Source organism: Salmo salar, chromosome ssa01, assembly GCF_905237065.1.
Source record: "Salmo salar chromosome ssa01, Ssal_v3.1, whole genome shotgun sequence".
In the NCBI taxonomy this organism is placed as follows: Eukaryota; Metazoa; Chordata; class Actinopteri; order Salmoniformes; family Salmonidae; genus Salmo; species Salmo salar.
The window spans coordinates 53,593,160-53,606,357 of record NC_059442.1 but is presented as its reverse complement, the minus strand read 5'-3'; the positions used below and the strand labels follow the sequence as shown (position 1 = coordinate 53,606,357).

General features: G+C 41.7%; 1 protein-coding gene across 2 annotated transcripts in view; it reads left to right on the top strand.

The window, feature by feature from the left end:
* LOC106604928 (kinase non-catalytic C-lobe domain-containing protein 1) overlaps window positions 1–13,198 on the top strand; it is a 79,751-nt gene that overhangs the window by 23,390 nt on the left and 43,163 nt on the right. For both annotated transcript variants that reach the window (XM_014200072.2, XM_014200081.2), the window contains exons 7-16: window positions 211–325; window positions 596–667; window positions 880–941; window positions 1,048–1,206; window positions 1,667–1,744; window positions 4,278–4,365; window positions 4,495–4,687; window positions 4,867–5,624; window positions 5,922–6,060; window positions 7,636–7,907. In XM_014200072.2, the coding sequence (XP_014055547.2) occupies window positions 211–325; window positions 596–667; window positions 880–941; window positions 1,048–1,206; window positions 1,667–1,744; window positions 4,278–4,365; window positions 4,495–4,687; window positions 4,867–5,624; window positions 5,922–6,060; window positions 7,636–7,907 (1,936 nt within the window). The remainder of the gene's footprint in view (window positions 1–210; window positions 326–595; window positions 668–879; window positions 942–1,047; window positions 1,207–1,666; window positions 1,745–4,277; window positions 4,366–4,494; window positions 4,688–4,866; window positions 5,625–5,921; window positions 6,061–7,635; window positions 7,908–13,198) is intronic.

The window sequence follows — 13,198 nt, the reverse complement described above, 5'->3', positions numbered from 1 at the left end:
TTCAACTCTTCAGGCTGATTTCCCCAGCCCAGATTAAGCCTATTTCTGGACTAAAAAGCACTTTCAGTGGTGATTTTCTATTGAGCATGCTTTTTAGTCCAGGAATAGGCTTAATCTGGGTCAAGGAAACTGGCACTTATTTTTCTACTGTAGTGTGCCCTTTGGGAGGGAGGGAGATGTTAACAGTGTTTGTGATTGATTGTGACATAGTGGATCTCTCTGAGGGATCTACTCACACGGAGTGGGCAGAGATTGTCTGTTAATGAGCTATGGGCCCTGTGTCATACCTGCCTCTCCACACTGCAGACGTACATAGACTACCCAGGTTAGTGACACATCTGTCTACCCTCCACTGATACTCTGCTCTGTGTAAACCAATTACATTATTTACTAAGCCGTAAGCATCCAATCCCTCACATTCTCTGGTCTCTGTAAACCACTTTTCTGTTGATTAAATTATTATGAGAAACGTCAATATGGCAGTGGCAATGAATCATTCAGAACTTTGTTCAGTTTGACATACATTTTACAAATGTATTAACCTCTAAGGCCTACTGTTCTTTCTTCTTCCTTTTCTTTATTTCCTCTCTGAAAGCATACTTATGCTTGGACACAATGTACGTGGGTTGTGAGGGAGAAGTTCTCTTCTTGAAACCTAAAAACACAGGTATGGCTCTTTTTGCTTATCCACAGTAGTCAGCAATTGTCTCTGTCTGGAATGATAAAGTTACTTCAGCACTTTCCATATATTCTTTGTCTCTGTTTATTTACAACTGTTTTGACTTAAAATATTCAAAAGTGCTCTTGAGTAAAGTGTCTGAGGCAATATTTCTTTGAAATGTTATCACATTCAATAATTCAACATGAATGTTATTGTAGGATCCTGTGATGCATTTTATCTGGCCCCTGAATTCCAGGAGCATGGAATCGTAACTGAAAAGGTTTGCCTCAACTTCTGACTATCATTTTTTTAAATAAATGTTTTTTTCCATCAAGTAGATGTTTCTGAATACTGATTAAGTGGGTTTCATCTGTCTGTATGTTCAGGCCTGTGTCTATGGGGTGGCTGCCATCCTATGGGCCACTGCCAAGTTCAATCTGTCAGCCAACCAAAAACTTGCTATGCCCAGGAAGTTGAAGAGGCTGCTGCTGGAGATGGCCAAGAAGACGCCCTTCGAGAGACCTTCCATTGTCATAGCTAAAAAGGTATTAATAGTTTCAGCTGTCAACCACTCTATTGAAAGCACATCTATCTATTCTTATTTTGATCAATGTGTTAGTAACACTATTTACGTATGTAACATCTTTGCATTTTAATGGACAGCAATCCTGACAAAATATTGTACTGTTCACCTTTTAATTTGTAAAAGTGATTGTATTGAAACTACTAATAATTCAATTATCTCACTTTGAAATGAAAGTATTTGTAGGAAAGCAGTGGCAATTGTTACTGAATGGACTATCCTGGTGAATGAAATAAAGTGAATGAATGAACAAATTAGCAAAATGTCTTTACTGTAAAGTGTGTTGCGATTTTAAATGCACTTTAAATAAAGTTTGATTTGATGAACAAAGGTATGAATTAATAAATAAGTGAATGAATGAAGTAGCTTAGGTGCTGAGGTAACAGATGTTCATGTGTTTCATTATGTTTCTGCTGTTACAGAGCTGTCGTGATTATCTATCATGCCAAGGAACGAACGCTGAGACAGTGTGGACGAAGCTGATCAACAGAGTCCACCCGGTACCACTCCATTGTACTACCCCAGATAGCACATAATGTTCTGAGAACCACATTTTTCTTAGAGCATGGTGAGAGTGTGGTTGTACTATGGTTATTTTGCATACAACCTTCCCACAACGTTCAGGGAATGTTGCAGGATAGTTGCTTGGATTTGGAACATCCTCAGCACATTTAAGGAACTTGACAAAACAATGTTATTTTATTGGTATTTCGTTACTTTAACAGAACGTTTCCTAAAAGTTCAAACCTGGAAACATTTAATAAAACATTTTGGTAATGTTCTAGGAATGTTCTTCAACTGGTTTGACACTGGGAAAGTTTAGAGAGCGTTAACAAATAACATTCTTCTGTGGGAATTTCAGTACTTCAGAATAATGTTTCCTACAGGTTTCCTCATGGTTCTATTTAAAGTCATGTTCTCAGGACATTAAGAAAACTTTCCATAAAAACCACAAGAAAACATTACTAACATTCAAAGGACATACTGCTTTCCCGGGAACAGGCCCAAATCCCCTTCATTAGTGTGAAGAGAAGACAGAGAAAAAGAGGACGGTGGTCAGGCTGCCTTCTGAGAATTTGTAGGCGATTGAATAAACCCCAACTGCCTTCCATTCTACGAGCTAACATGCAATCATTGGAAAATAAAATCGATGACATACGAGGAAGATTAAACTACCAACGGGACATTAAAAACTGTAATATCTTATGCTTCACGGAGTCATAACTGAACGACGACATTATCAACATACAGCTGGCTGGATAGAACAGCGACGTCTGGTAAGACAAGGGGGGCGGACTAAGTATATTTGTAAACAACAGCTAGTGCACGATATCTTAGGAAGTCTCGAGGTTTTGCTCGCCTGAGGTAGAGTATCTTATGATAAGCTGTAGACCACACTATCTAACTAAAGTTTTCATCTGTATTTTTCATAGCTGTCTACATACCACCACAGACCGATGCTGGCACTAAGACCGCACTCAATGAGCTGTATTCCGCAATAAGCATACAGGAAAACGCTCATCCAGAGGCGGCGCTCCTAGTGGCCGGTGATTTTAATGCAGGGAAACTTAAATCTGTTTTACCTCATTTCTATCAGCATGTTAAATGTGCAACCAGAGGGAAAAAAACTCTAGACCACCTTTACTCCACACACAGAGACGCATACAAAGCTCTCCCTCGCTCTCCATTTGGAAAATCTGACCATAATTCTATCCTCCTGATTCCTGCTTACAAGCAATAATGAAAGCAGGAAGCACCAGTGACTAGATCATAAAAAAGTGGTCAGATGAAGCAGATGCTAAGCTACAGGACTGTTTTGCTAGCACAGACATGGAATATGTTCTGGGATTCCTCTGATGGCTTTGAGGAGTACACCACATCATTCATTGGCTTAATCAATAAGTGCATCGATGATGTCATCCCCACAGTGACCGTATGTACACTACTGTTCAAAGTTTGGGGTCACTTAGAAATGTCCTTGATTTTGAAAGAAAATAAAACATTTTGCCTGTTAAAATAACACCAAATTGATCCGAAATGCAGCGTAGACATTGTTAATGCTGTAAATGACCATTGTAGCTGGAAACGGCAGATTTTTTATGGAATATCTACATAGGCGTACAGAGGCCCATTATCAGCAACCATCACTCCTGTGATCCAATGGCACGTTGTGTTCGCTAATCCAAGTTTATCATTTTTAAAGGCTAATTGATCGTTAGAAAACCCTTTTGCAATTATGTTTGCACAGCTGAAAACTGTTGTTCTGATTAAAGACGCAACAAAACTGGCCTTCTTTAGACTTATTAATTATCTGGAGCATCAGCATTTGTGGGTTCGATTACAGGCTCAAAATGGCCAGAAACAAAGACCTTTCTTCTGAAACTCGTCAGTCTATTCTTGTTCTGAGAAATGAATGCTATTCCATGGGAGAAATTGCCAAGAAACTAAAGATCCCGTACAATGCTGTATACCAGAATAGAAGGAGGAGTGGGAGTCCCCAGTGCACAACTGAGCAAGAGGACAAGTACATTAGAGTGTCTAGTTTGAGAAACAGACACCTTACAAGTCCTCAACTGGCAGCTTCATTAAATAGTACCCGCAAAACACCAGTCTCAACGTCAACAGTGAAGAGGCGACTCCGGGATGCTGGCCTTCTAGGCAGAGTTGCAAAGAAAAAGCCTTATCTCAGACTGGCCAATAAAAAAGAAAAGATTAAGATGGGCAAAAGAACACAGACACTGGACAGAGGAAGTCTGCCTAGAAGGCCAGCATCCCGGAGTCGCCTCTTCACTGTTCACGTTGAGACTGGTCAGGAAACTTTTACCGGTCAGGAAACTTATGGCTTCGTTCCCAGAACCAATGGGAAACCAAAAATGTACGTTCCCACAACTTCCATGGAATACAATGTGCTAGCTGGGACTGTAGCAACTGTTTGAAAGGGGTAGTGAGACACATACTGCCCATTGAAAGTGAACGGGAGGACACATTGCTATTCCATTCTTGTCTGTCGAGGATAACTCCCTTACCTTTCAGCCACTCACAAAGGACATTGATGCAGAGGATCAGAATGGATTGGACAGTAGGGGAAGCTCAAGTCAGGAATCAACACACATCATGAGTGGTATGATTCATTCATCTTTTCAGACATTATGCTCAAGCGATTTTGTTGACCTTACTATCAGTACATCTACATACAGATTTGTGATCAAATTGTATTGATATTTTAACTGTGGTTGTTAACTGTGTGTAGGGTTTGTGCCCATGGCTACTGAGAGCCGATTGGCTCCCGTACCTGGCCCTGTTCCCCATAGCTATCCAATCAGTGGAGCCCCCCAGCTTCCAGAGGCCTTCACCTCCCCTGCCACACACTTCACCCCCATCGTCCTGACCAGGGAGGGGGACACTGAGGAAGAAACTCCCCTGTCTGCTTCAGACATTGAGGGGTAAGCAGTTTGCTTCTTTTCTATGGAGATAAGGTACCAGTCATGGCATTATTTCAAGCACCATTGATGTCTTTGAAAGATGGATCCAACCATAGTTTATTTATTGATTATTGAAATGTCATTCCATTTGTTCACTGATTTCAAGAATGCATTTTGAATTATCACATGTTGTGTTGCAGAACTATAAGTGAAGTCACAAGAGGCAGTGAGATCCAGCCTGTGCAAGAGGCCAAGCACCCAGAAACCCCCTTACACCTTGAAGACCTACCCCTACCTCAGTCAGATAGAGACCTACAGGACAACGGACAGGACAGCCCTGTCAATCAAAAGAATGTGGTCACACGTCACTCCTCCTCCACTGCCTCCAGCAGCAGCAGGACATTGGTCAACTCTCCACCTCCCGCCTCCCCCGAACTGACCACCCAATTGTCTTTGTCTTCCTCTTGCCAATTGTCATCCTGCTCTCATCTGACTGGTGGTGGTGTTTTCAACAACTTCCTCTTGCGACATGACCCACTAACAGGGGACCTAACCCTGGTGCCGGTGCAGATAACAGTCGCTGACTCCCTCCATGGACTGGAGCTCAATCTGCCCCTGACCTCAAGCTCCAGCTTCTTCCAGGGTCAACCTACACATCCAGGGGGCCCTAGAGACCATCTGACCCCTGGTCAGGGAGCTGAACCCCTGCTGTCTTGCCTTAATGGAAGCGCTTGCAGCAGAGCCTTGGACTCCTTAGTGTCAATGTCCCAGTCCCATAATGGAGAGGAAGGTCCAAAGACAGGAGAACGTGAGGATGAACCCCTATCAGAGTCCCATGGACCTCCTCAGGGAGACTCCCATCTGATGCACCCTTCCCTACAGGAAGTTATTGGCCTGCTCAGGGCAGAGTTTGCCTTTGATGGCTATCTGGAGAATGGCTTGGAGGATCTAGCAATGGGTAAGTAACATAGAGATGAATATTCACTCTCTCTAACATCACATTTAGCTTATGGTCCCAGATCTGTTTAGGCTGTTTTGCCAATTCCTACGGTTCTCGTCACGCCAGTTGGTAAGACACAACAAACAGATATGGCATCAGGCTAGTAGCCTACGATCTCTGTTTTTTTCCCCCCTGGTGGATTTGGTTCGGTTAATTGGTTTGTAGAGAGATACTACAGTTGTGTCATTAAATACATGATCACTGCTGTGAACTTGTATGACAAACTTTCTGTCTCTCATGTTTATGTGTTCAAAGGGGTGTATATCTTGTCTCTGAAGGACCTACAGTACCAGACGTTCTGCAATGTTGTGAAAGAGAAGTTCTGTGACCTTTACTGGGATGAGGACTTATTGGGAGTGCTACATTGTGTGATCAACTACAGCCAATTCTCTCTGTGAGTATGTCAATGATTGCCTGTTTTATTGGTGATACAAACACAGGTCTTCTCTCAATAACAGAAGCCTAACAAGAAAAACGGTACAAGTGAAAAAGAAAGTCACACTTTCATTTATATAGACAGAAAGCATTAGCAACCACTGATCCTGTTCTTTTGGACAACACTTTATCTCGAGTAACACTTTAAGTTACACTCTTGGTTAAGCAAACAATAATGCCTGTGTTATAAAACTGCCTTTAACTGACTGTCAATAGTATCAGAAGGTTTTTGCTCTCCTCAAAAGTATTCTCTGTCAACAAGCTTATCCAGTCAACAAGCTTAGTTTGTCTCTATGAGCAGGGGAGAAGCCCAAAATTGGCGGTGTTTGTGTTTAGAATTTTAATTTCGCTCATGTGAGTCCTCAACAACAATAAACCATTTAGATTCTACCACCCCTCCCCCCTTACACACACACACACACACACACAAACTCAGACACTCCACTCATAATCAGCATTCACAGAAGATTCACTTCAGACACACTTCCGGTCGCTCCTTTTTTTTCCAGCAAGAAATGTCCCTGTGGTAATAGCTCATCTCGTGTTTTTGTTTGTCTCAAGAATATTGGCTTGGCACCATTGATGAGCTGCTTATGGTTCTTCCTGCCTTGTCTTTGAAACAATCTTAAAGATCCTGGAGGAGTGTACATAAATGAAGGAAAAGGTGAAATAAGGACTTGCCCCTTTTTGTTAACTAATCTGTAGACAAAGACAGATGGAGGGGCACATGAGAGTGTGTTGAGGAGATGTGCAGCTTGTCCCATGGTTGCCATGCTCTTAACACATGGGGCAGTGTGTTGAGAGAACCTTTAATCTGCTGTGGTAATGAGACAGACAGACATCACAGCCTTGGACAGACAGACAGACAAATAGACAGATACTCTCCTCTGAGTGGGACTTCTAGACTGTAAACTGGATTAGACTGTCACCCCAGGGTAGGTCCATGGAGAAGTCCTGATGCTGCTGGAACACTCTGCTTTGGATACAAACCGTTTTGGACAACTCAACCTCAGTTGTCAGGAAGCTGCTAAAGGAGCCACTAAGGGTTTGATTTGTTTGTTTTGATAGCTAATTATTGATTGGTTTGTTTTGATTCATTCATATGTGTTGGCCTAATTAACTATTTTGATTATGCCTGTGAGGAGTGTTCTAGTCTCAATTGTATGTCTAGATTACTCATAATATGATTATTTGTCTGTGTTTTCATATTGACTGAGTTGTTATTCTCACTATTTTGTCTGCATTGTTTATGTTGTGTCTAATTACGGTCTGTGATGTTTCAATTACTTTTCAGTCTGAGCTCTTGTAGTCTGCGTTCTGTTTTATTGAATTAGTGTGCTTTGTCGAAGTTCCCTGTGTTTTGTCTAAGAAAGTTGTCTGAGTTCTTTGTGCTTTTGTCTGTGTTTGTTATGTGTCTGTCTAGTTGTCTGTCTGTGGCTGTGATGGTTGTGGCTAGCTGTGACTGGCTGACTGTTGTGTTGTGATCTCGGTCTCCCTCTCTTTCTCTCTCTGACTGCTGGTGTGCCACATGCAGAGGCTCTAATGAAGAGTCACCATCAAAGCCTTGGCAAAGGGCATCCACCTCACCCCTGAGTGCTGCTGGCTGGAGAGGGGAGGAGAGGGATGCACCCCGGCATGGTCATGTCGACCTGAATGGCAACCTGCACCACAGTGGACCTGTAGCTTCAGATGCATGGGAGGAATTTCAGAGAGACCAGAAGCCCCTGTCTACATACAGAGTAACAGAGACTAGACCTGAACATAGAGATGCCGTATCAGAGGAAGGTCAACATAATGGCTGCCCAGGTAGGAAAGAATATACATTAACTTCACAACTGGCATCACTGTTACCTTACTTCACAACTCTCATGTCTCCCAGCAAGCACATTTGGTTCCTTGGAAGTTGTGGCAACGTACCTTTTTGGTTTCCCATTGGTTCTGGGAACAAAGCCATACGTTTCTTGACTGGTAAAACATTATGGTTTTTAAGGACGGACAAGAACATCAATCAATCAATCAAATGTATTTATAAAGCCCTTATTACGTCAGCTGATGTCACAAAGTGCTGTACAGAAACCCAGCCTTTAAACTTCAAACAGCAAGCAATGCAGGTGTAGAAGCATGGTGGCTAGGAAAACTCCCTAGAAAGGCCGTCACCTAGGAAGAAACTTAGAGAGGAACCAGGCTGTGAGGGGTGGCCAGTCCTCTTCTGGCTGTACCGGGTGGAGATTATTACAGAACATGACCAAGATGTTCAAATGTTCATAGATGATAAATAATAATAATCACAGTGGTTATAGAGGGTGCAACAGGTCAACATCTCAGGAGTAAATATCAGTTGGCTTTTCATAGCTGATCATTGAGAGTATCTCTACCGCTTCTGCTTTCTCTAGAGAGTTGAAAACAACAGGTCTGGGGCAAGGTAGCACGTCCGGTGAACAGGTCATTGTTCCATAGCCGCAGGCAGAACAGTTGAAACTGGAGCAGCAGCACGAGCAGGTAGACTGGGGACAGCAAGGAGTCATCAGGCCAGGTAGTCCTGAGGCATGGTCCTAGGGCTCAGGTCCTCCGAGAGAAAGAAAGAGAGAGAAAGAGAGAGAAAAAGAGAGAGAATTAGAGAGAGCATACTTAAATTCACACGACACAGGATAAGACAGGATAAATACTCCAGATATAACAGACTGACCCTAGCCCCTCGACACAAACTATTGCAGCATAAATACTGGAGGCTGAGAGAGGAGGGCTCGGGAGACACTGTGGCCCCGTAGGACGATACCCCTGGACAGAGCCAAACAGGCAGGATATAACCCCACCCACTTTGCCAAAGCACAGCCCCCACACCACTAGAGGGATACCTTCAACCACCAACTTAATATCCTGAGACATGGCCGAGTATAGCCCACGAAGATCTCCCCACAGCACGAACCCAATGGGAGGGCGTCAACCCGGACAGGAAGATCACGTCAGTGACTCAACCCACTCAAGTGAAGCACCCCTCCTAGGGACGGCATGGAACAGCACCAGTAAGCCAGTGACTCAGCCCCTGTAATAGGCTTTGAGGCAGAGAATCCTAGTGGAGAGAAGGGAACCGGCCAGGCAGAGACAGCAAGGGCGGTTCGTTGCTACAGTGTCTTTCTGTTCACCTTCACACTCCTGGGCCAGACTACACTAAATCATAGGACCTACTGAAGAGATGTCTCTTCAATAAAGACTTCTCACAAGACGTCTCTCACATGGATAGGCAGACCATTCCATAAAAACAGAGCTCTATAGGAGAATGCCCTGCCTCCAGCTGTTTGCTTAGAAATTCTAGGGAATAGTAAGGAGGCCTGCGTCTTGTGACCGTAGAGTACGTGTAGGTATGTGCGGCAGGACCAAATCAGAAAGATAGGTAGGAGTAAGCCCATGTAATGCTTTGTAGGTTGGCAGTAAAACCTTGAAATCAGCCCTTGCCTTAACAGGAAGCCAGTGTAGAGGCTAGCACTGGAGTAATATGATCAAATGTTTTGGTTCTAGTCAAGATTCTAGCAGCCGTGTTTAGCACTAACTGAAGTTTATTTAGTGCTTTATCCAGGTAGCCGGAATGTAGAGCATTGCAGTAGTCTAACCTAGAAGTGACAAAAGCATGGATGAATTTTTCTGTGTTATTTTTGGACAGAAAGTTTCAGATTTCTGAAATGTTACGTAGATGGAAAAAAGCTGTCCTTGAAACAGTCTTGATATTTTCGTCAAAAGAGAGATAATGTTTTTTAAGGACAGACGAGAACATCAATCAATCAAATGTATTTATGACAGAGTAACGCCGAGGTCCTTCACAGTTTTATTTGAGATGACTGTGCAACAATCAGGATTAATTGTCAGATTCAACAGACGGTCTCTTTGTTTCTTGGGACCTAAAACTAGCATCTCTGTTTTGTCTGAGTTTAAAAGTAGAAAATTTAGCCTGTTCTTGGAACGTTAATATTTAGGTTGCAGGGAGGTTCTGAGAACGTTTTATTATGGTTCCCTGAAAGTTTTCCTGGGAGGTTTTATTAACCTTCTGAGAACAGAAATGATAGGTTATTTGAAGGTAATTAAACAACATTCTGAAATAATTTTTCAATAAGGCTTTTAATAACACTGATAGCTTAGTTTGTGTTTACTGTCATTTACTTAGGCATTAATCATGCAAACAGTTATTTTTTTGTTTTGCACAGCTTCAGTGAGATTCAAACCTATGATCTTCTGTTTTCCATCCATGGAATTAGTCCACTGCGCCACCAGGATGGAGCTAGCTTGCCATGTTTTTTTTAACTAATAAAAAGCTGTTAAATTGTGTCTATTCAAACAGACATTGTTTCAAAGGAAACAAGCGCTCATTAAGATCAAGTGTGGCCAATTAGTAGGCACGGCCAACACACCTGAACACATTTAAAGAAAAGATTAACCTATTTTGAATGTTGTATTGTTTTTTTGCATCTCTGAGTGATGTTCTATTGATTCCCTGGTTCATTTAATATTTTTTAATGTACAATACCAGTCAAAGGTTTGGACACACCTACCCGTTCAAGGATTTTTCGTTATTTTTAACTATTTTCTACATTATAGAATAATAGTGAAGACATCAAAACTATGAAATAGCACATATGGAATCATGAAGTAACAGTCTTGAAGGAGCTCCCACATATGCTGAGCACTTGTTGGCTGCTTTTCCTTCACTCTGCAGTCCAACTCATCCCAAACCATCTCAATTGGGTTGAGGTCGGGTGATTGTGGAGGCCAGGTCATCTGATGCAGCACTCCATCACTCTCCTTCTTGGTCAAATAGCCCTTAACCCCTCCAGGATGTATATGTTTCATTTACCTGTTGAAAAAAAAAAGATAGTTCCACTAAGTGCAAACCAGATAGGATGGTGTATCACTGCAGAATGCTGTGGTAGCCATGCTGGTTAAGTGTGCATTGAATTCTAAATAAATCACCGACAGTGTCACCACCACCTCCACACCATCACACCTCCTCCATGCTTCATGTTGGGAACCACACATGGGGAGATCATCCGTTCACCTACTCTGCGTCTCACAAAGACATGGCGGTTGGAAAGAAAAATCTCACATTTTGTACTCATCAGACCAAAGTACAGATTTCCACCGGTCTAATGTCCATTGCTCATGTTTCTTGGACCAAGAACGTCTCTTCTTATTGGTGTCCTTTAGTATTGGTTTCTTTGCAGCAATTCGACCATGAAGGCCTGGTTCACGCAGTCTCCACTGAACAGTCGATGTTGAGATGTGTCTGTTACTTGAACTCTGTGAAGCTGCAATCTGAGGCTGGTAACTCTAATGTTCTTATCCTCTGCAGCAGAAGTAACTCGGGGTCTTCTTTTCCTGTGGTGGTCCTCATGAGAGCCAGTTTCATCATAGCGCTTGATGGTTTTTGATACCTCACATGAAGAAAATGTCAAAATTCTTGTCTTAACGTCATGATGGACTGTCGTTTCTCTTTGCTTATTTGCGCTGTTCTTGCCATAATATGGACTTGGTATTTTTCAAAGTAGGGCTATCTTCTGTATACCACCCGTACATTGTCACAACACAACTGATTGGCTCAAACGTATTAAGAATGAAAGAAATTCCACAAATTAACTTTTAACAAGGCAGACCTGTTAATTGAAATGCACTCCAGGTGACTACCTCATGGTACTAAATGATTCCATATGTGTTATTTCATAGTTTTGATGTCTTCACTAATATTCTACAATGTAGAAAATAGTAAAAATAAAGAAAAACCCCAGAATGAGTATTTGTGTCCAAACCTTTGACTGGTACTGTATATCTGAGCTATTGCCATCTGAGCAGGTAGAAATTTGTCCGGGATGACGTAGATTTGAGATAAAGCTGCTCTCACTACTGGAAGTTAATAAGAATATGACTTTTAGATCGCGAAAACGTCTGTCATACGTCTAATTTCAATACTGGCTGATGTCATAACGCGAGAAGATGCCTTCTCTCTCGAATAAGCCATTAATAATATTTTTTGCGATATTCCTACTTCGAGAAATGTGTAATTTAACAGAGGGTCTAACACATTTCTCCTATTTGTCTGCCTCTTCGGTCCAGGGTGCATTGTATGGTGCCGTTGCGAATGTCACACACTGTGAGGCACATCGATCTGCAGGTTGAACATGGTGAAATTGTAGACTTTTAAATTTATAGTGCAATTTGTTTAGGTGATTTTACAGCTAACTAGCTATGTCACATACTGATATTGACTTTGGTATTATTGTGTGTAGCTATGTTTGGTAGCTAGCTTCCTTTTGTAGTCAACTTGAGCTGCAGCAGATTTCAACAATGATTTTCACATTTTGCCACCAACCTTATTATAACGCAAAAAGGAAAAATGTGTTAAAAAAAACATATTGTTCCCACATGTTAGTGTTATGCAATACTGTAAATTATAGGAATGATTGGTTTTAGGTGGATTTTTCCTTTAACAATAGAGAGAGTTTTGTTGACGCTGAGAACGGAATGTATGTTTTTAAATAACATTCTTAGAACGTTATTTGAACATTACTAATGTTTTCTTGTGGTTTTTATGAAAAGTTTTCTTAATGTTCATAGAACATGACTTTAAATAGAACCATGACGAAACCTGCAGAAAACGTTATGCTGAAGTACTGAAATTCCCACAGAGGATCGTTGTTTCTTAACGTACTCTGAAAGTTCTGAGAACATGACTAAATAGAACCATGAGAAAACCTGTAGAAAATATTATGCCGAAGTACTGAAATTCCCACTGAAGAACGTTGTTTCTTAATGTTTTCGGAAGAATTTGAGATCATTACTTTAAATAGAACGATGAGGAAACATGTAGGAAACGTTATGCTGAAGTACTGAAATTCCCACCTAAGAAAGATATGGTTCTCAGAACGTTATGTGTTAGCTGGGTATCCTGCAGCATTCCCAGAATATTGTTCGAAGGTTGCATGCAAAATAACCATAGGACAATCACACTCTTACCAAGCTCTAAGAAACATATTGTTGTCAGAACATTATGTGCTAGCTGGGCTGTTAGCATTACTTCACAACTGTCATCACTTTTACCGTTATCATGATAAACG